Source organism: Lipotes vexillifer, unplaced genomic scaffold (assembly GCF_000442215.2).
Source record: "Lipotes vexillifer unplaced genomic scaffold, Lipotes_vexillifer_v1.1 scaffold916, whole genome shotgun sequence".
NCBI lineage: Eukaryota > Metazoa > Chordata > Mammalia > Artiodactyla > Lipotidae > Lipotes > Lipotes vexillifer.
The window spans coordinates 2,974,764-2,994,077 of NW_006798383.1; the positions used below are offsets into that span (position 1 = coordinate 2,974,764).

The 19,314-nt window shown below is 56.0% G+C and overlaps 1 protein-coding gene across 1 annotated transcript in view; it reads left to right on the forward strand.

Annotated features, from left to right (window-relative positions):
- TRIM8 (tripartite motif containing 8) overlaps window positions 1–10,829 on the forward strand; it is a 14,676-nt gene extending 3,847 nt beyond the window's left edge. The window contains exons 2-6 of the mRNA XM_007470412.1: window positions 6,448–6,543; window positions 6,880–7,113; window positions 8,608–8,639; window positions 8,774–8,889; window positions 9,244–10,829. Of these exons, the coding sequence (XP_007470474.1) occupies window positions 6,448–6,543; window positions 6,880–7,113; window positions 8,608–8,639; window positions 8,774–8,889; window positions 9,244–9,851 (1,086 nt within the window). The 3' untranslated portion in view covers window positions 9,852–10,829. The remainder of the gene's footprint in view (window positions 1–6,447; window positions 6,544–6,879; window positions 7,114–8,607; window positions 8,640–8,773; window positions 8,890–9,243) is intronic.
- The last annotated feature ends 8,485 nt before the right edge of the window (window positions 10,830–19,314 follow it).

Sequence of the window (19,314 nt, forward strand, 5' to 3'; positions counted from 1 at the left end):
GCAAGCAGGGCTTCCGCCCAGCAGGGAACTAGCAGGGGGTCTCAGAGTCAGGCCTTCGAAGTCCTTGCCCCACTCTGCCCTTGGGAAGCCAATGTTTAAGCCACGTTGCCATGAGGCCCGGATGCCCATTGGGTAGACCGCAGAGAACACTCTAAGACATGCCTAGACCCCAAATGTGTTCTCCCTTGGGGCTATGGGAGGCTAAGGGCTCAACATTGGGATATCCAGGTGGACTCAGGTGTGGCGGCCCTAGGTGGTCAAACCCTCTTCCATCCCCTGGGTTTAGGGGTTCATGTGAGGAACTCGGTGCTGGTATGAGCTGGGAGCACCTCTATCTCATGACTTCCTTCAACATAGAAAGAAGATCCAAGATAAGGCCTAGTTATATCTGTAAAGGGCTATGCAGGGTGTGTGTGTGTGTGTGTGTGTGTGTGTGTGTGTGTGTGTTTAGGTCATAGTTGTGCCTCTGTGTCATTCCTAGTACCCCAGACAGGTTGGAATGTGTGCAGGACCCTGTTCCTTGCATTCTCGAAGGTTTAGAGTTGAGAGGAGATGTTCTCTGGGGACAGGATCCCACTTCTTGGGCCAGTTTGGGGTTTGCAGCTGCTGGGGGTGAGGTCATCCTGCTCACATTGTCCATGGCCGGAGGGGCTGCCCTGGGACCCTGGAGGGGATCCTAGGTCTCCACCCCATGTGTCTGTCTCTGGGTGGGCTCTGGGAGTGAGGGCTGCCCTGGCCCAGCTATAGCCAGGCTGTGGCTGCAGCCTGACTCAGGCAGTACGGACCCCACCGCTTTCCGCTGTCCCCGACCATAATCCTGAGGTCTCGGGTGGGAGGTGGGAGGGTCAAGTGGCTGCTCCTTCCTTGACCATCTTGAAGGATCGGGAAGAGGGGGCCTGACTTGGCCTTCCTCCCTGGCCCCTGGCAGAGGAGCTTGAGGCGGAGGCCCAGCCCCCCACCTCCACCCCAGGATCCTGCTGACACAGCCAGACCAGGCGCCTGTCACGCACGCCCTGCTGATGACTCTGCCTGCTGCAGCTCTGGGTGCCTGTGCATCCAGATCTGTCTGCAGGTGTGTGTGTATGCGTGTGTAACCAGTGCGTCTGGTTGTGCATCTCACATGGGACTACTTTTTTGTATCTCAATGTGTGTATCTCTGAGAAGGTGCAGTGTGAGTGACTTAATTACGGAGTTGTCTTGTGTGTGGCTATGGGGTCGGGAAGACGTGCACGTGTGTGTGTGTGTGTGTGTGTGTGTGTGTGAGAGAGAGAGAGAGGAGGGTGCCCTGCTTGCCGTTCACCTGCGAGTTGAAGTTGAGTGTGCACACATACCTGTCGTTGCCAGCGCTAGTGTGTGCCTGCCTGATGGTGGTTGGTTGGTGGGTGTGACTTTCTCACCTGGTGGAGGTGTTGGGGAGGGGAGGGGACTCACCTTCGGTGAGCTTGTTGCCTGTAGTGGGCTTTGTAGGTGGAAGCCCGGATGGATCCTGCGATGCTGTGTTGTAGGCATTTGGGGTGGTCATAGGAAGAAGGGGAGCCCGGCTTGGGCCCCAGCCCTGGACCGAGCAGGCAGGCTTGGCTGGCCTCATCCCTGGCTCTGGGAAAGCCTTCCTTCCCGGCTGGCCTGGCATTCAAACACAGACAAAGGGGGGCTTTCTCTCTCGCCTCTTTGTTCTGCTGCCCCAGAGCAGTGCGCTCTGCATGGCAAAAGCTAATTCCACTCTGCAGCTGGGAAACCCTCTCTGGGGTCTGCCGGGGCTTTGCCTCCGAGGTGCTGCCTTTCTCCTTGTCCCTGGTTCCTGCTCTGTAGCCTCTTCTCTCTGGGTCTGTGATTGCCCGCAGCCTGGGGGTCCACATGGTAGCCCCAGGTAGGGGCTGAGGCATGGGGAGGGACAACTAAGGCTGAGACCAGGAGGGAGTGCTATGGCCCAGGGAGAGGGGAGGCTGATGTACTCCTGGGACAAGGGCTTATGTGGGAGAGTGGGGGCCGCCTTTGGCAGCCTGGGAGGAGGTTAGGACGGGGTAGCTCTGAGTGGGGGCTTCATCCAGAGCTGGAGCTGGCATGAGAGTCATCTGGGCAGGGATCCCAGCAGGCAGAGGTACTCCAGCAGCCCAGTGCCCTCTTCCCGCCTCCACCCCATCACAGGGGCTGCTGGTCCCAGCTCTGGTCCCATCTACAAAACTGAGGTCTGCCTCTGGCCCAGGTCCTGGGGCCCTGCTCCCTCCTGACTTTGCTTCTCTCCAAGGTTGACTTGAGGGTTTTATTATTATCGTTTTTTAACTTTTATACAGCCTAGAGTCCCAATGGCCTTACCCGTCTGCCCAGTCCAGTCTGGCATCAAAAATGCCAGCTGGGCCTGGCCAGTCAGTCTCCAGAGGGCTGTGAGTGAGGCTTTCCCAGGGCAGGAATGTGAGGGGCTCATGATTGCCCCCTCTCCAGGCTGGGAGGAGCTTTGGAGGGAGCAGCTCAAGGCAGAGTCAAGAACATTAGGCGACAGATATGAGGGTCCCGGAGGGGTGGGAATGGTGTGCCCCCAAGTCTTCCTGATGCTTTTGCCCTCACAGTCCCAGGAGCAGACTGTGGAAGGCCTTAGGTCCTTAGGGAAGGATAGGGACAGCAGTAAGCAGGTCCCACTTGGGCCAGCAGGTGTAGCGTGGGGCTGGGCCTCCAATTGCCCCTGCCCCTGCTGGAGGCCTGGTCCCTCAAGTGCTCCTAGTCTAGACCATTCTAGTCTCCACTCTACCTACACACTTGAGGTGTGCCACAATCCAGATGACCCACTCTGGGCTGGGAGCAGTTTGTAAGGTGCCCTCCCCCACATTGAGAGGCCTTGCCCTGAATCAAGCTGGGAAATCTCTCAGCTGTGGGTTTTTCCCAGGTGGGCAGTGGAGCCTCAGCTCTCAGTAGTTCTGGGAGGTTGGGATGGAAAGGAGGCTGCTGGTAGTGGGGAGGGGTCCTTGCTTCCTCTGTTCCCCATCTCCCAGCTTCTCAGCAACCTGATTCATTCATTGGTGGAATCAAGGTGAGGGGTAATAAAGGGGCAGCAAGTGGATATTTCCCTTCTTCCCCACCACCCCGATTTTCCAGTGCCTGAGTAGCAGTGTCCCCCCGCTCCCTGCTTCCCCCCCCGGTGTTGGCTGTGGCAGGATTAAGAGCACCTAGCCCCGAGGGATCACCATTCCTGCAAGGGTGAGCTGGCCATGGTGGGCCCCCCGCCCAGCCCTCTCTGGCTGGCATTCCCTGGCCAGTTTCCTTCCTATTCCTGGCCCTTCCCTTCCCTCTGTAGTGGAGACAGAAGCCCAATGGCCTCTGAGCTGGGGGAGAGCCAATGAAACCCAGCCACCTGCTAGGCAGTGTGGCCACTGCCTTTGCTAGACCTGGACTGGGCTCCACCCCAGAGGGCTCTGGGCAGGCAGGAACCGGGACCTGGACCTGGAAGCCAAGGGAAGACACCTCAGGGTCCCAGGGTGGCCGTGCTGCCAGGAAAGGATCTGAGAAAAGCCTAGATGGCGGAAGGGGGTGAGCCCCACTCCCCAGGACAAGACAGGAAGTGCCTCCCTTGGCTGTGCCCTGAGGGGTCAGCCATGAACTAACTCCCTGAACGGGTTGCAGGGGAATGGGACAGAGGCCTCCCACGGGCCTGGAGGGTGGGAGTGAACAGCCCCATTCCAGGCCTCTGAGGGAAGTGGGGCTGAGATCCTATCTGGGGCTGCCTCTCTCCTGCCCCTCGTCTGGGACTTAGCTCCAGGTGCACCTCTACTCTGATACCAGTGGGTTTGGTCATGAAAAGTAGTTGGGCCAGGAGACCGTGGTGCACAGATGTGTGTGTGGCTGGGGCCTGGGCTCTCGGATATCCTGGGCACTGGGAAGGCAGGAGTGGCCTGGAGCCTGAGATGCATCCAAATTGGAGGGACTGCTTCCCGAGTGTGGGGACGAGGCAGCCAGCAGGCAAAAAATTGAGGGTCAGTTGTAACAGGGGAGGTGAAAAGGTCTCATATCCTTTGGTGGTACCCTGGCCACCTTGCCTTCAGGCAGGCCTCCCTTAGTCATCGGGGGCCTTCAGGAGGGCCGGCCTTCACTGTGCAGGGCTGTGAGTGTGTGACAGTGTGCCCGAGGGGGTCTCAGGGCCCACGTGGTGGCGTGTGCTTGTGTGTATACGTGCAGTTGTATGCATGTAGGTGGGCCATACTGTGGGGTGCCGCCTGCCCTTTTCACGTGACTTGGGGCAGTTTCACAGGAAGGGAGGGTGTGTGACTACCTCTGCTCCTGCGCCCAGCCAGCTGTGTTTCTCTACAGGCTCTGACTCTCAGGCTGGCAGCAGATCCATGTGCATGTTGGGCTGGGGGTGGGGGGGCAGGGCAACATCTCCTAGGGCTGTCTCTTAAGGTACTGTCCTGGGTCACTGAAAGGTCAAATTGTTGGCGGGGGGGGGGGGGGGGGGGGGGAAGAAGAAGGACACCCAGGGCAACATCTCCTAGGGCTGTCTCTTAAGGTACTGTCCTGGGTCACTGAAAGGTCAAATTGTTGGCGGGGGGGGGGGTGCGGGGTGCCCGGGGTGCCCCAGGCTTTCCCAGCTCAGAATCTGAGAGCCTCACCCCCTACCTCCTCCTGTCCCTAGGGCCCTGGTTCTAGGGTAGCCACCAACACAAAACAGGGTCACTGAACTCTCTTGGCTGGCCTTGGTTTCCCCATATGTAAAGGGGTTTGGGGGAATAAGGAAGGGATTGGTGGCAGCTTGTCTTTTGGAAGCCAGCTGAGTATGGACAGGAGTGGGGGTGTGGGTCAAACTTGAGGGTCCCTTTGAAGTCCACATAGAGGAAGAAAAAGAACCACTTCTTGCTGAGTGGACACTTACTGTGAGCTAGGTTCTGTGCAATCTGCTTTGCAAACCTTGTTTTGTGTGCAAAACCCATGGGTTTATTCAGGAAACACATTATGCATCTGTAGGGTGCTGGGGCCTTTGTGGGTCCCGGCTAGGAAGGGAAGTGGAAAAATACAGCAGCAAAGCCCTGTTTTCAAGAGGTCTTGAGTTTTGTTTGGAGATTAGACCACAGTTGGTCAGACTATAGAATAGTGTTTTCCTATAGCTCTTTCTGTGAGATGGTCACGTTTTGTGTTTGTGGTGTCCAGTACATTAGCCACTAGCTACATGTAGCTATTGAGCACTTGAAATGAGGCTGGTACAGCAGAAGAACTGATGTTCAATTTAATTTATTTTTAACTAACTTGAAATAGCCACATGTGACTAGTGGCTACTGTATTGGACAGCACAGCTACAGAGGGAGAGCAGAATGTGACAGCCCCTCGTATGGCCAGGACAGGGAGGGTCCTGCACAGACTCCGAGCAGGGGCCATGGAAAGTTTCCTAGAGGAGCAGGACCTTAAGCTGGGCTTTGAAGGATAGACAAGGGATGGGGAGAAGGCACTGTGGGCTGCAGAAAAACATCAGCTGGGTGTAGGGAGTTCGGATTTGCAGTGTCAGGGACAGGATACCAGCCCACCTGGCTGGGAGAGTCAGGTTGTAAGTAAGAAAGCCTACAGAGTTTGGAAGGAGGGGTCATCGAGGGATCTTGGGCAGGAGAGAGACCCTGTTTGAAGAGGTGTATCTGGCAAGGGAGGATGACAGGGCGGCTGGAACAGCTGGGATAGGCAGGTCTGGGAAGAGAGGGGTTGTAGGGACAGAAGATTAAGGGCTGAGAAGAGCAGCATGGTCCCGAACCTTCCAGCAGACTGACCTTGGGTCTAAGGAGAGCCAGAGTTTCCTTTCCACCCAGGTCCAACTGAGGGGTTGAGGGAGTTAGCAAGGACTTCAGAGGCCTAGCTCTCAGCATCAAGAGCAAGCAAGGGGGCAGCTGGCTGGCTTGATGCCCCCCAAGTGTAAGGCAAACGTCAGGTGAGATCTCTGGACCGGGCCAGAGGGCCTGTGAGACCCGGGAAGGTTGTGTGACCCTCTGCATCATTTCTGAGATGGTGCTCCCCAGAGAGAGGCAGCATGACTTGGATAAGAACAGACCCTACTACCTGGTCATTTAGGTTTGTATTCCAGCTCTGACACTAGCTGTGTGACTTTGGATGAATTACTTAACCTTTCTGGTTTCCTCTTCTCTGAAATGAGGATAATAATAGTATGTATCTCATAGCATTACTAGAATGATCAGATAAGTCTATACAGGAAAAGCGCTTACAACAGAGGCAGGCGTGACCCTGCCCTCAGAAAGTTTATGGTTTAGATATGTGTGGGAAGCATTCCAGGCTTTCTCGTCCTGGGGACAGGCTGGCCAGACAGTTGTCACCAGGCCCCTGGGATTGCACGGGAGCCAGAAGGGGTTGGGGGGCAGAAATTTTAGGTCATCTGGGAAAAAGGATCCATAGGATGAGTCTGTTCTGTAGAGGTAAGGATGGTGTTCACCCATTCCTCTGATGCCCCTACCCCAACTGTCTCTGCAGAAGATGCTGATGAAGCAGCAGGACCGGCTGGAGGAGCGAGAGCAGGACATTGAGGACCAACTGTACAAACTCGAGTCAGACAAGCGCCTGGTGGAGGTAGCTAAGCCCAAGCCCATGGTATGAGGTGGGGGGCGGCTTGGGTACTGGGCCTTGGGCTAGGATCTCTTGCGTGGTCGGCTCTATGCCGGAATCCCTTGGTCAGTCATTCAATGAACGTCAGTGGATGCGCCCCCCACTGGTGCCAGGGTACCTGTCCAGAGCCCTGTGCTACCCATGGGGGATTGGCAGGTCAGACTTTGCCTTTGGGAGCCCTGGGCAGCCTGGGGCTTTGGGGTCCCAGACTCCCCCATCCAGGATGTGAGACAGGCAGGAGCAGCAGCCAGAAGTCCCCAGTACTTACCTGCCCACCCACTCTTGCCCCGGTGCCCGCAGGAGAAGGTGAGCCAACTGAAGGAGGAAGTGCGGCTGCAATACGAGAAGCTGCACCAGCTGCTGGATGAGGACCTGCGGCAGACGGTGGAGGTCCTGGACAAGGCCCAGGCCAAGTTCTGCAGTGAGAACGCAGCGCAGGCGCTGCATCTCGGGGAGCGCATGCAGGAGGCCAAGAAGCTGCTGGGCTCCCTGCAGCTGCTCTTCGACAAGACGGAGGACGTCAGCTTCATGAAGGTGGGCTGGGCCTGGGACCGGCTGGTGGGACCCAAGGGGCATTTTTAAGATTTTTTTGTGTGTGTGTGTGCCTTGGGTCTTCGTTGCTGTGCGCGGGCTTTCTCTAATTGTGGCAAGTGGGTGCTACTCTTCATGGAGGTGTGCGGGCTTCTCATTGCGGTGGCTTCTCTTGTTGTGGAGCATGAGCTCTAGGTGCGCAGGCTTCAGTAGTTGTGGCTCACGGGCTCTAGAGCGCAGGCTTAGTAGTTGTGGTGCACGGGCTTAGTTGCTCTGCGGCATGTGGGATCTTCCCGGACCAGGGCTCGAACCCGTGTCCCCTGCATTGGCAGGCAGATTCTTTTTCTTTTGTTTTTCTTTTCTTGCGGTACGCGGGCCTCTCACTGTTGTGGCCTCTCCCGTTGCGGAGCACAGGCTCCGGACACGCAGGCTCAGCGGCCATGGCTCACGGGCCCAGCCGCTCCACGGCATGTGGGATCTTCCCGGACCGGGGCACGAACCCGTGTTCCCTGCATTGGCAGGTGGACTCTCAACCACTGCGCCACCAGGGAAGCCCGGCAGGCAGATTCTTAACCACTGCATCATCAGGGAAGCCCCAAGGGGCATTTCTAAATTGGAGTCTGTGATGCTTTGCTCCCCAACTGGTTCCCCCCACCAGTATGCTCACAGGGCTTTGGAGCCAGCCTTCATGGATTCAAAACCCTCCCACCCTGTTCCTTCTAGCTTTGTGACCTTGGGCAAGTCATATATGTTCCCTAGGCCTCAGCTCCCTCACTTATAAAATGGGGTTGATAATACAGATCTATTATCTGTTATCCGCAATGCCAAATTTTTAGAAATCTCTGAAAACTGAAAGAAAAAAGTTCTGGCAGCTCATTTAACAGCGAAAATTGACCTGAACTGATGCTGGCAATTTATGGCCTTTATTGATCTTACTTGGTACAAATATTGAAACATATTGCTGGGACTTCCCTGGCAGTCCAGTGGTTAAGACTCCGCTTTTCCAGTGCAGGGGAGGGATTCGATCCCTTGTCAGGGAACTAAGATGCCACATGCCACGAGGCGTGGCCAAAAAAAAGAAAAAAACATATCACTGCAGAAACATTGATGTGTTAGATTACAGTGTCCTACACTGTAATCACATATTATGATACGGGCATCATATTTCCCTTCTAAAGTCCAAAAAATTCCAAATTCCAAAACACATCTTGCCCCAAAGATTTTTTTGGGTAAAAGATTGAGTGCTTGAAGAACCTTCCTCCTAGGGTAGTTGTTTAGATAAGGTGATAGATGTATAGAAAGCACTTACAGTATTGTCTGTCACATAGCAAGTGCTCAATCTTCTGAAAATGGAGGCACCCCACCCCCTGCCCCTGCCACACTCTGGCCAGAATCAGAAGGTCAGCCCTGCCTGGGGAGCGAGAGGATGGGGCAGCTTCCATCTTCCCCTCTCTCATGCTGCCTTTCCCACTGACTAACCCTTTTCTCTCCCTCTAGAACACCAAGTCTGTGAAAATCCTAATGGACAGGTGAGCAGATGGCCACCAGCCCTCAGGGGAACACACGTGGGGGAGGGCAGGAATGGCCAGGCCCACTGCGGGGAGGTAGGGCGGGCTTACCGGTGATACCTCCTCACAGCAGATGCCCCGTCCACTGCCCCCAGGACCCAGACCTGTACAGGCAGCAGCCTTTCTCCCCCTAAGATCGGCCACTTGAACTCCAAGCTCTTCCTGAACGAGGTGGCCAAGAAGGAGAAGCAGCTACGCAAGATGCTAGAAGGTGAGGGTGGGATCCTCAATCAAAGGGAGAGAACCCTTTGGGCAGGGGTAAATGCCAGAACCTTCCTTCTGACAGGCAGCCTGGCCTAGTCAGATAGACCTTTCCTCATATCCCTGCTTTGCTGCTTCTAGCTGTGGGGCCTTGGGCAAAGCCGTAGTACCTCCCTGAGCCTCAGCTTCTTCAGCTGTAAGATGGGAATGATAATAGTATCTGCTTGCTAACGGAGTAGTGAGCATCAGGATGGTGCATGATGTGTTGTGCTTGGTCCTACAGATGGAAAATGTCCCCGGGGGAGAGGAGGCCTGGGTTGCCTGGGACAGGGGCTTTAGCGACTTTTGCCCAAACTCTCCACAGGCCCCTTCAGCACACCGGTGCCCTTCCTGCAGAGCGTCCCCCTGTACCCTTGTGGTGTGAGCAGCTCTGGGGCGGAAAAGCGCAAGCACTCGACGGCCTTCCCTGAGGCCAGTTTCCTAGAGACGTCGTCGGGCCCCGTGGGCAGCCAGTATGGGGCAGCGAGCACAGCCAGCGGCGAGGGCCAGTCAGGGCAGCCCCTGGGCCCCTGCAGCTCCACGCAGCACTTGGTGGCCCTGCCGGGCGGCGCCCAACCAGTGCACTCAAGTCCTGTGTTCCCCCCATCGCAGTATCCCAATGGCTCCGCCGCCCAGCAGCCCATGCTCCCCCAGTATGGGGGCCGCAAGATTCTCGTCTGTTCTGTGGACAACTGTTACTGTTCTTCCGTGGCCAACCATGGTGGCCACCAGCCCTACCCCCGCTCCGGCCACTTCCCCTGGACAGTGCCCTCACAGGAGTACTCACACGCGCTCCCGCCCACACCTTCCGTCCCCCAGTCCCTTCCCAGCCTGGCGGTCAGAGACTGGCTTGACGCCTCCCAGCAGCCTGGCCACCAGGATTTCTACAGGGTGTATGGGCAGCCGTCCACCAAACACTACGTGACGAGCTAACGCTATGCGGGCGGTGGGGCACTGGGGAATCTCCCCGCCTCAGCCCCCAGTGGCTCGGGAATGCCGCATCCAGAGACCTGCCCTTCTACCTTCCTGTCCTCCCTCCCTTCCTCCTTCATTTCCCCAAGTCTTTTCCTTTTGGATTTTGTTTTGTTTGGGGCTTGTTTTGATTTTTTTTTTTTATCACGAATCTCCTGGACTCAGAGGTGACAGTGGGAGCTGGCCTGGGCTGGGGCTGCAGGTGGCTCTGGAGTTGGGAAAGCGTCTACCTCAAGGCGCTGAGCTCTCTCTCTCTGTGTCTCTCCCTTTTTCTTCCACTCCTTCCCCTACCCACCCCCGTGGCTGGAAGGAGCCTCAGCTTCCCCTAAAGCCTTGGGGGTAGGGGCAGTTTCCAACTCTCCTCAGCCAGCCCTGGGAGGAGGGACCAGTGTCCACTGGCCTGCTTCTCCTCTTGTTTTTCTTCTGGGCAGTTTGATCACTGACTAAATAAGGAAAGACCTGTAGATTGTGGGGCTTTTTTTTTTTTTAATTTTTTTTAAAACCAAGAATGATTTCTCCTGCTTCCTTCTCACCATCCTCCCAGACGGAGTTCAAAGGCCACTTCTCAAGCAGCTTTTGGCACCTTCAGCCTCAGAATGGAATCTTAAAGACAGGAACCCCCATGTCCAGGAAAGGGGAAAGGAACCTTGCCAATGATAGTGACCACAGCAAAAGCAAATAATAATAATATTAATAATAATAAAGAGAAATAAGAGAAATAATAAAAAACCATAGCACAGCCCTTGTTGAGGTCAGCAGGAGAGGAGGGGCTGCCCGGAGTTGGGTCCTTGCCTGGATTTTGACACAGCGACTTCCTGTAGTGAGCACTTTGTATGAATCGTGGACTTCCTGTTCTCAAGGTGCAGGTATTTATTCTGTAATCTGTCTAGAGCACACACCGAAATCCAACCTTCTAATAAACATAATGGCGCAGTCCCACTCCCTGCCTCGCCTCTTACCCCTAACTCCCCCAGGCCTGGGGTCTTCAGGCGTTGGTGTGGGGAGGGGCCCCTCTAGGGATGGAAGCCCCTGCCCTCCTTGCCTTGATTCTCTCCGGGGTTTAGCCTGTTCCAGGCCTGTGAATGTCAGTTCGTCAGGCACTAACTACGTCTGGTCTCAGCCTTGGGTTCATTTGGCAAATATTTGCTGAGGGCCTCCTAGGCCCAGCCTCCGGCCGCATGGGCCCCGGCATCTCTGAGTTTCTGCCAACATGCTCTTAGCAAGGACAGACAAAGGAAGAAATACCTTTCCGTGAGTCTTGCTGAGTTTACCTCCTTCAGTCCACAAATATTTATTAAGCACATGCTAAGCGTCAGGCATTGTGTAGGGCCAAGGGCACAGAAGTAGAGCAGACCCTATCTTGGAATTTAGTCTAACTCAGCCTTGGCCCCCATTGGGGGAGGGGAGCAGGGAGGGTCACTCAGCTCCATGCTTCCTTTGGTAACTTGGGCTCTAGCCCCTGCCCCTAAGCATGGAGGGAGGGCAGGCAGGAAAATCCTGTGCTCTGGGAGGCACAGTGCTAGGGTAACAAGGTGAAAAAGACATCCTACCCTCATCCCCTTTGGCAGAGCTTCTCAAAGAGTAGCATGCTTGGGAGCTTATTAAAAGGGCTGAATCCTGGGGCCCTACCTGGACTTAGAGGGAGTCACTGAGGGCCCAGGAACCTGTTTGTTTGTTTTTTTGCCACACCACACGGCATGCAGGATCTTAGTTCCCCAACCAGGGATCGAACCCATGTTCCCTGCAGTCCTGCAGTGGAAGCACGGAGTCCTAAAACACTGGACCACCAGGGAATTCCCAGTAATCTGCATTTTTAACCCCCTGGTAATTCTGACACATCCTGGGGTTTGAGAAGTGCTGCCATGAGGGACTGGCCAGGGACCTGCTTGTCTCAGGGACCCGTGGGCTGGAAGGAGGGGCTGGGGCACACCAAGCCCTCCTCTGTTGGAGCAGGAGCGGTGTGAGGGGGTTGCTGGATCTCTGGTTTGTTGCCTAACACTTTGCATGGATCTGCTTATGTGTAAAGTAGGAGGGTCAACCTTTCCTGGGTGCCTAATTCTCTTTCCCCTTGTCTGGGTAGAATCTGAGCCTGAATGCCTCCCACCCCAGAAAGCCTAGAGCAAGACAGGGAACTATGGGTAAGTCCTGCACCAGGGGTCCAACCCTCACTGACTCTTAGTCACCCCTCTTCTCAGAAAAATAAGCACTCAAGTTGGAGGACATGGTCAGTCCATGTCCCCCCGCCAGTCGGGCTGGCCAGACAAAAGTGTTGGTCTAGTGCCTCCATCTTCCCATCCTGTGGGAGTAGAAAATGACTCAGTGTGGGGGTGGGTGGACCCTTGATTCACTTCTCCCCCTTCCCCAGTTTGGCAAGGAGCCAGAGCCAGGAGCATGATGACAACAGCTGGCCTGCCCCTTTCTCTTCCCCTGCACCTGTTTGGGGCTATTGAGGGGAGGCAGATGGATAGAGCACAGTGCCCTTCCAACCCAGGGTGGAAGGATGCCTGGGGCCAGGGGCTGGTGGACAGATAGACATTTAACTCCACTCACATCTGCTCCTGACTCACTGTCGCTTTCTCTGGTTGTCAGGAACTCTGGGACATCTTCTGTTCCAGGAGTTGGGAGCCAAGACAGAAAGCTTTCTTTCCCACTTGGCCTAGTTTTGTTTTAGCTGATGGAAGAGGTTCTTTCTCCAGGTACATCAATGAAACTGGGATATGGAGGGGAGACTGGTGGTAGCGCCATGAGCTTGAACCCCACCAGGTTCCAGCTCTGAAAGCCCACCCCAGCAAATAGACACCCAGGCACATAGGCTGTAGGCCAAGCAGCTAACTGTGTAGTATGGCCTGGAGTGCCTGGGCAGCCAGGGAAGCCGGGAGACGCTCACCCCATCCAGCTGTCCCCAGCTACCCAGCTGTCCCTGGCTTTGCAGGAGCAGCTGTCACCCACCTCCCAAAAGGGTCAGGGGCAGAGGAGGCCAGGAAAGCTGGAGGTGCCCCAGGAACAGGGCCAGCTGGAGAAGGCGTGGGGGCCTTCCTCACCCTGCACACTCAGGACACCTCTCACAGCCACAGGCGCGCCCTGTGCCTCCCTCGGCTAACCGCTCAGACTCCGAGATGTTGCTCTCCCAGCCCCCGCCCGGCCGTGCCCTCCCGTCCCCGCCCGCCGGGGAGGTGATCGCTCCTCCCCCTTCTAGGCAGGGCTGGGTGGTCAGGAGCGGAGCGCGTCTCCCTTCCCCACTGACGGCTCCTGTGGGCCAGATGTGCGGAGCCCGCAGGGAGGCAACCGCCTGGGGGCTTCCTTCGCCCGCCACCCCGGCGGGTCCAGGCTCTTTCATGTCGCCGCCCTCCCCGGTCCCTGCCCCGGAGCCGAGCAGCTGCGCCCCGCTCCCCGCCCCCAGCCTCTCTCCCAGCTGTCTTTGGGGTGGGGCCGGGCAGCTGGGGAACAGCTGCAAGGCGTGGAGTCGGGGTGCTCGGGTGCCCTCCTGCAACAGCCGGAAACAGCCTCCTTGCCCGGGGGTGGGGGCAGGGGGCGGGGTGCAGGGGGCCGGGGGAGGGGGAGGCCCGGGGGGATGGTCGGCCCCTCCGCCCCTCCCCCAGCGCACCTGGCCGGCCAGCTGCGAGTCGGGCAGACCCCAGATCAAAGCCCCCTCCCGGCTTCAAAAGGCACCCTGGGGGCGGGGGGAGGCAGATGGGGCAGCGGGGAACACCCTGAACCGGGAGGCCGCTGTGTCAGCGCCCAGGGGCCCTCTCTGGAGGTCGAGCCCCCGCGTTCTAACCTAATTTCTGGATTCTTCCAGGCCCCGTTCACATCCACCCACTCGGACCCTGTGGTTGTCACCATCACCTTTCCTCAGACACCTTCATTTGCTCCCATATGAGGGTGGGTGGGGAGAGGCCATGAACACTTTCAGGACCAGACTAGCCCCCTGGGGGATTTCCTACCCCATCCCACCTCTGCCTTATGTAAATTAGGTGTGTGGTTGGGGGACGGTCTAGGACACGTCCTTCCCCAACATAGTGCTCTAGACCTACAAAGAAACGGGGGCTGTGGGATAAGGGGAGGAAGAAAATTATCCCTGGACATAACCCCACCACACTCTAGCCCTCTCCCGAGGTGCGGCTCTCCCTGCTGGATGTTGGAAATCTCTTCCTTGGAGGTGCTTTAGAAACAGTGGGCTCTGGAACCTAGGATCCTGGTTCTAGTACCCTCTGAGTCCAGTTTCTTACATTTAAAGGGCCAAGGAAGGAAATAGAGGGCACCCTTGGATTGCCTTTTCCCTATACTCTGCCAAAATGCTGGGACAAGAGCCCGGGATTCAGGGCTAAGATTCTAGAAACTTCATTGGAAGCTGCAGGGAATGGGAAACAGATCAGTGTGAGGGCAGAGGCAGCTGGGGTTGGGGGCTCCTGGTGAGAGGTTTATAGACCTGGGTCAGGAGGGGACCTGGCCTTAAGAACATCAGCTCCTTCCTTCGGCATCTCTCTTTCTCCCCCACAATACTCTACCCTGTCCATCTGCACCCCGAAGGCTTGCTTCCCTTCCAAGGAAGGATGTATTCACTCTCTGCTTGAATTCCTCCAGTGACGTACAACCTCGAGACACCCTTCCACAATGAAAGCTCTTACAAAGAACCAACAGAAATCTGGTGGGTAGAGCTTTGGCCTCTACCATATTCTCCTGTGTGTGAGAATCACATCCCCTGAGTGAGGGAGGCCTTTACGAGCCCAGGGCTTCTTCCCTAAAATCCCCTGTCCCTGGCATTTATGATTCAGGGACTTGGCAGTGGACTTACCTCAGAATTCTGCACTGGGAGTCTGAATGTTTCCTCCACAGGCGACCAGTTTTCCTTAATTGCTGTGTGGTAAATTCCTCTCAACTGCAGCAAACTGGGATATTTATGACTTCTCCTTGCACTAGATCAATTGGGTCTTTCTTGAGAGAGAACCCATTGGCTCAGTGCCATAGGTTATTTCTCACTATTTACATTGAGGCAAGGAGAGGGTGACGTGGGGGGTAGGGTGTGGCATAGTTTTCAACAGTTTGTAGAATGGGGTCTAGAGGTGGTATGGGCAACATCTCAGAATTGCAGGTAAGAAGTGGAACGAGGGAGCAGGCTTCCAAGAACTAAGCATTAAGGGCGGTGTGAACTTCTAGCCCACCTGGAAAAAATGGCAGTGAGTCACTTGACACATGGGTGCCCTGGCTGCCTGGTTGTGAATCGGATGTTGTCATCGGACACTCTCCATATGTGTTCCTGCTGCAGGGCCCTGAGCAAATGGGCAGCTCGTGGCCTGATGGATAGGGACTCTCTAGCCACACCAAATGCCATCTCTGCCAGCTGCAGCTCCCCGGGCTCCACCCATCAGATCATAGGCTTAGAGTCAGTCCTCCAGCAGCCCATGTGGTTCCATGCCCCAGCGGCTCTGCAGATCCCTCTGCCTGGATTGCCTACCAAACCTCATCAGAGTCTCACCTCCTCTGTGCATTCTTCCCCACCCTCTCCAGAGGGGGTATGAAGAGTAATGAACGATGCATGTGAGATGCCAGGATGGTGCTGGCGTAGGCCGCTTTCGGGCACTGATAGCTATCACGATATTCGTGTTCCTTTGGGCCAACCTCACTCCCATGCACTTAACACTCTCACTTGGTATTTTAACTAATTGTGTCAGGTTATAGGCTGCAGGCCCAAGTAGCCTATGTGCCCCTGGAGGACATGAAATATTAGTCATTTTTTATTTTTCAGAGCGTAAGACGTTACCTGTTTCATTCATTCACTCATTCATTCATTCAACTAATAATTATTGATGTCCTTCTAATGCTGGCCTCTATTCCAATGCTGGTGATACACTGGTGAACAAAACAGACAAACTCCGCCCTCTTGGAGCTAATAACTTAGTGGGGAAGAGACAGCTGACAAAACAAGAAATCAATAAATGTGAGCTGATGATAAGTACTATGAAGGGAAGTAAAGCAGGGTGAAGGGGATAGGGCTTTTCAGTAGGGGTGAGGGGGCATGGCAGTTTTTATAAATGGAGGTGGTCGGGGAAGGCTTTGCTGAGAAGGTGACATTGAGTGGAGACCTCAAGAATGTGAGGAGGTAAGGTCTGGGGATATTTGGAGCCAGAAGATGCTTGTTTCAGGAAGAGCAGTGGGCGAGTGGCTGGAAAGGTGAGTGAGGGGCAGAGCAGGGAGTGGTGAGGTCAGAAAGGCATGAGTGAACAGGCCAGGACATGAGGCACTGTAGGTACTCTGCCTCTGCTCAAGAGATATCTGCCGAAGGAATGAATGATGGATGGATGAATGAATGCCAAATGCCTGGGCTGTCAGGGGCTCTGAGTTTTACAGGGGAGCCCTGTGGGCTAGAGGCTACCAAGCTGTCTTTCTGGGGAGGCGGGACTTGAATCATGCCCTGAAGGAGGGGTAAGCAAAGCACAGGAGGGAGGGTAGACACCCCAGGGAGGAGGTCTCTGTGAGGGCTTGTGCGGAGATAAAATTGTGGGGGACTTGTAGGGGGACAGCGAGGGTAGCTCATCTGGAGCTCAGGGTATGTGTGAGAGCCCATGATTGACAGGTCCACAAAAAAGATTTGCGGTTAGACCAGAGCGGCCTTCAATGACAGGATAAACAGTTTGACCTTTTGTGTCCCACAGCAGCGGTGCCTCTGCAGACATCTGAGCAGGGGAATTGAGTTTTAGAACAATGGCTCTGAGCATTAAGGGCCTGAGTGGCCAGGCAGTGGAGGGCAAGGGGACCAGCTAGGAGGCAATGGGAGGTCCAAGTGAAAGAGGAGGTGGAGTGGGGGCATCAGGGTGCAGGTTGGCCCCAGCCCCAGAAGCAGGAAGGACCGTGGCTAGGCTTCCAGGTCCTGCTGCTCAGGCTGAGGGATGGAAGCCGGGATCAGGCCTGCTCCTTCCCTGCCAGCCAGCCGCGGGCCCCGGAGTCAGCAGAAAACCCCGGCCCTGGGGAGGAGGCGGCGCAGAGCCAGAAGCTGCTGAGGGAGCACTGGCGGCAAGATGCCATTGTACGTCCGCAATCAAGATACTTCAGAGGAAATCAAAAGCACCAACTGGGGAAATGATGTGTGCGCTCTCTTCTCTCTCTCTCTCTCAAACACACACAGAAACTTCTGCCTCCAAAATGGGTCAAGTGAAGGCTGTGGGCGTGGGCTGGGGAGGGAGGGCTGGAAGGAGAGGAGGCCCAGGGCCCTGAGCAGCCTGGGCGCTCGTGCCCACTCACCCTCCTGGCATAGGGGTTGGCAGCAGCTGCAGGGTGGGGTGGGACGTGAGGATAAATATACACCTCCCCATGCATATGGATAATGCACACAGCTGCCCTGCCTGCTTTGCGCTCATTAGGACCAACTGTTTCAGGAGCGGTGGCAGGCGGGTGGGAGGGGGTGATGTGCCCATTCACAGACCGGGGGTAGGGGGGCTGCTTGCAGCTGTGCAGACACCTCCCCCCGGGCCTGGATCAGCATCCCAGCCCCTGGATGCCCCTTCCTCCCTCTTTTCCTTCCTCCCAACCTGCTGCTCTGGCAGATCTGGAGGTCTCAGGGTAGGAAAGGGGCCTATGGAGTGAGTCAGGATGAAATCCAGGCTGAACCCACACCGGAGCTGGGGGAGTTGAGGGGAAGGTTGGGCTGTATTGCATCCGCTGGCCCCAGGATGGGCTGCTGCTTATAAGCCAAAGCTCCTCATCCCTTTCTCTCCAAAGGCCATCTGTAGCATCCAGGCAGGAAAAGTGCTTCGGCCCCGTCATCTGGAGGCTCCAGGGAAGCCCCCATTCATACTGGAGAGCCCTGTGCCCCCAGACAGAATCTGAGGGGCTTGGGAGTGATGTGCCAGCACGATGGCACAGGATTCTGCCTTCTCGGCGGCAAGGGAAGCTGAAGAAAGGAGGCTGATGGGCACCAGCTCTCCAGAGTAGGTCATCCAGGAGGGACTGGGGACTGGTTTGGGGATGTGAGTGTTGAGAGCCTGGCCCAGGGAGAGGTCTGGCTGATGTAATAGGCAGGGCCACCAAGTATGGCTGGACAGCTTGTGCCCAACACAAAGGCACCAGGCTGAGGGGCCCTCAGCTAGTGCCACGGCTTGCACCCCGATGCGGGGCATCCTTTCCCATATGGGTCAGCAGTGGCCCGGGTGGCAGGCTTGTCCAGTCTTAGGAACATGCATTTCGTTAACAAGGCAAAGAAAGACAGGGCGGACATTGTCGGTGTGTGACTCAGCAGCTGACCCTTCCTTCCTTTCGCCCCTCCAGCGGTGTAAGTGGGCTCCCAGGGCTGCTGCCCCTTCGCTGCAGCCCTCCCTCTCCTCCTTTTGGGCCAGGGCACTGGTGGGGGCTGCAGAGCCCTGGGGGAGAAGGGAGGCCCAAAGGGCGACCACTTCCCCAGCCTCTTTCCTTTGTTGCCAGGGTGGAGCCAGCCACCACCTGCCCCCCCTGCTGGTGGCCTCCGGAGCAGCAGCCACCTCTGGGCTCTGCAGAAGGGTCTGGTGGATCGTGAAGAGGCGGGTGGCAAAGTGAGAGGGAGAGGTAGGCCTCTGACCTGGTCTCTGGGAGCCCTGCTCCCCGCTGCTCCCTGCTGTTCGGGGCCCTGTGTTTAGTCAAGATGGTGCCCTGGGGAAAGATGGTCTTTCTAGTTGATGGGAACCCGAGCTAAGCCATTTCCTAGCTGTGTGATTCTAGGCCAGTGACTTAACCGTTGAGAGCCCTGGTTTCCTCAACTGGGAAAGAGGTAGAAATGGTTAACTTGTAGGACTGCTGAAGGGATCCAATCAGTGAATGAGTAACAGGAGTAGCAGTTCCCTGAGCTAAGTGGTAGTTCTGCCCCCAACCCTTGCAGCTCTCAGCTTCAGGTATCCACACAAGTTATCTCACAAAACTTGCCCCTCCTTGACTCAGCTTGCTCTCTGCATTTCTGTCATTAGGACTTCATTTCTTTAGCGAAGGCTTTTTGTTCCTGGGACACCGCTACTCACTCTGGGAAAAGAAACATCCCCCTGCTCCTGTGTGCAGGAGGATTCCTTAGCTCCTTTTCTGAGCTCAGAAGCCAGAAGGGGAATAGGTATCATGGTATGAGCTTGGGGCCCAGCAGTCAAACAGGCCCAGGTGAAAATTATGGCTCTGCCCCATTCTTCTGGTGTGATCCTGAGCAAGTGATTCAGATTCTGTGAGCCCTATCCTCAAACTGAGTGGTAATGCCTACAGTTATCCATGTTGTTACAAGGATTAAATAAATGGTAACTGCCAAGTGACTGGTACAAGTGGGTGCCCTGGTCTGACCCTGCAGGGGCCTGGTTGTTGGCTGTATCCCCACATACCCATGTGTGTCTGGTTCTAGACACACACACACACACACACACACACACACACACACACACACACACACACACACACACACACGACACAGTGCTGGACCAGC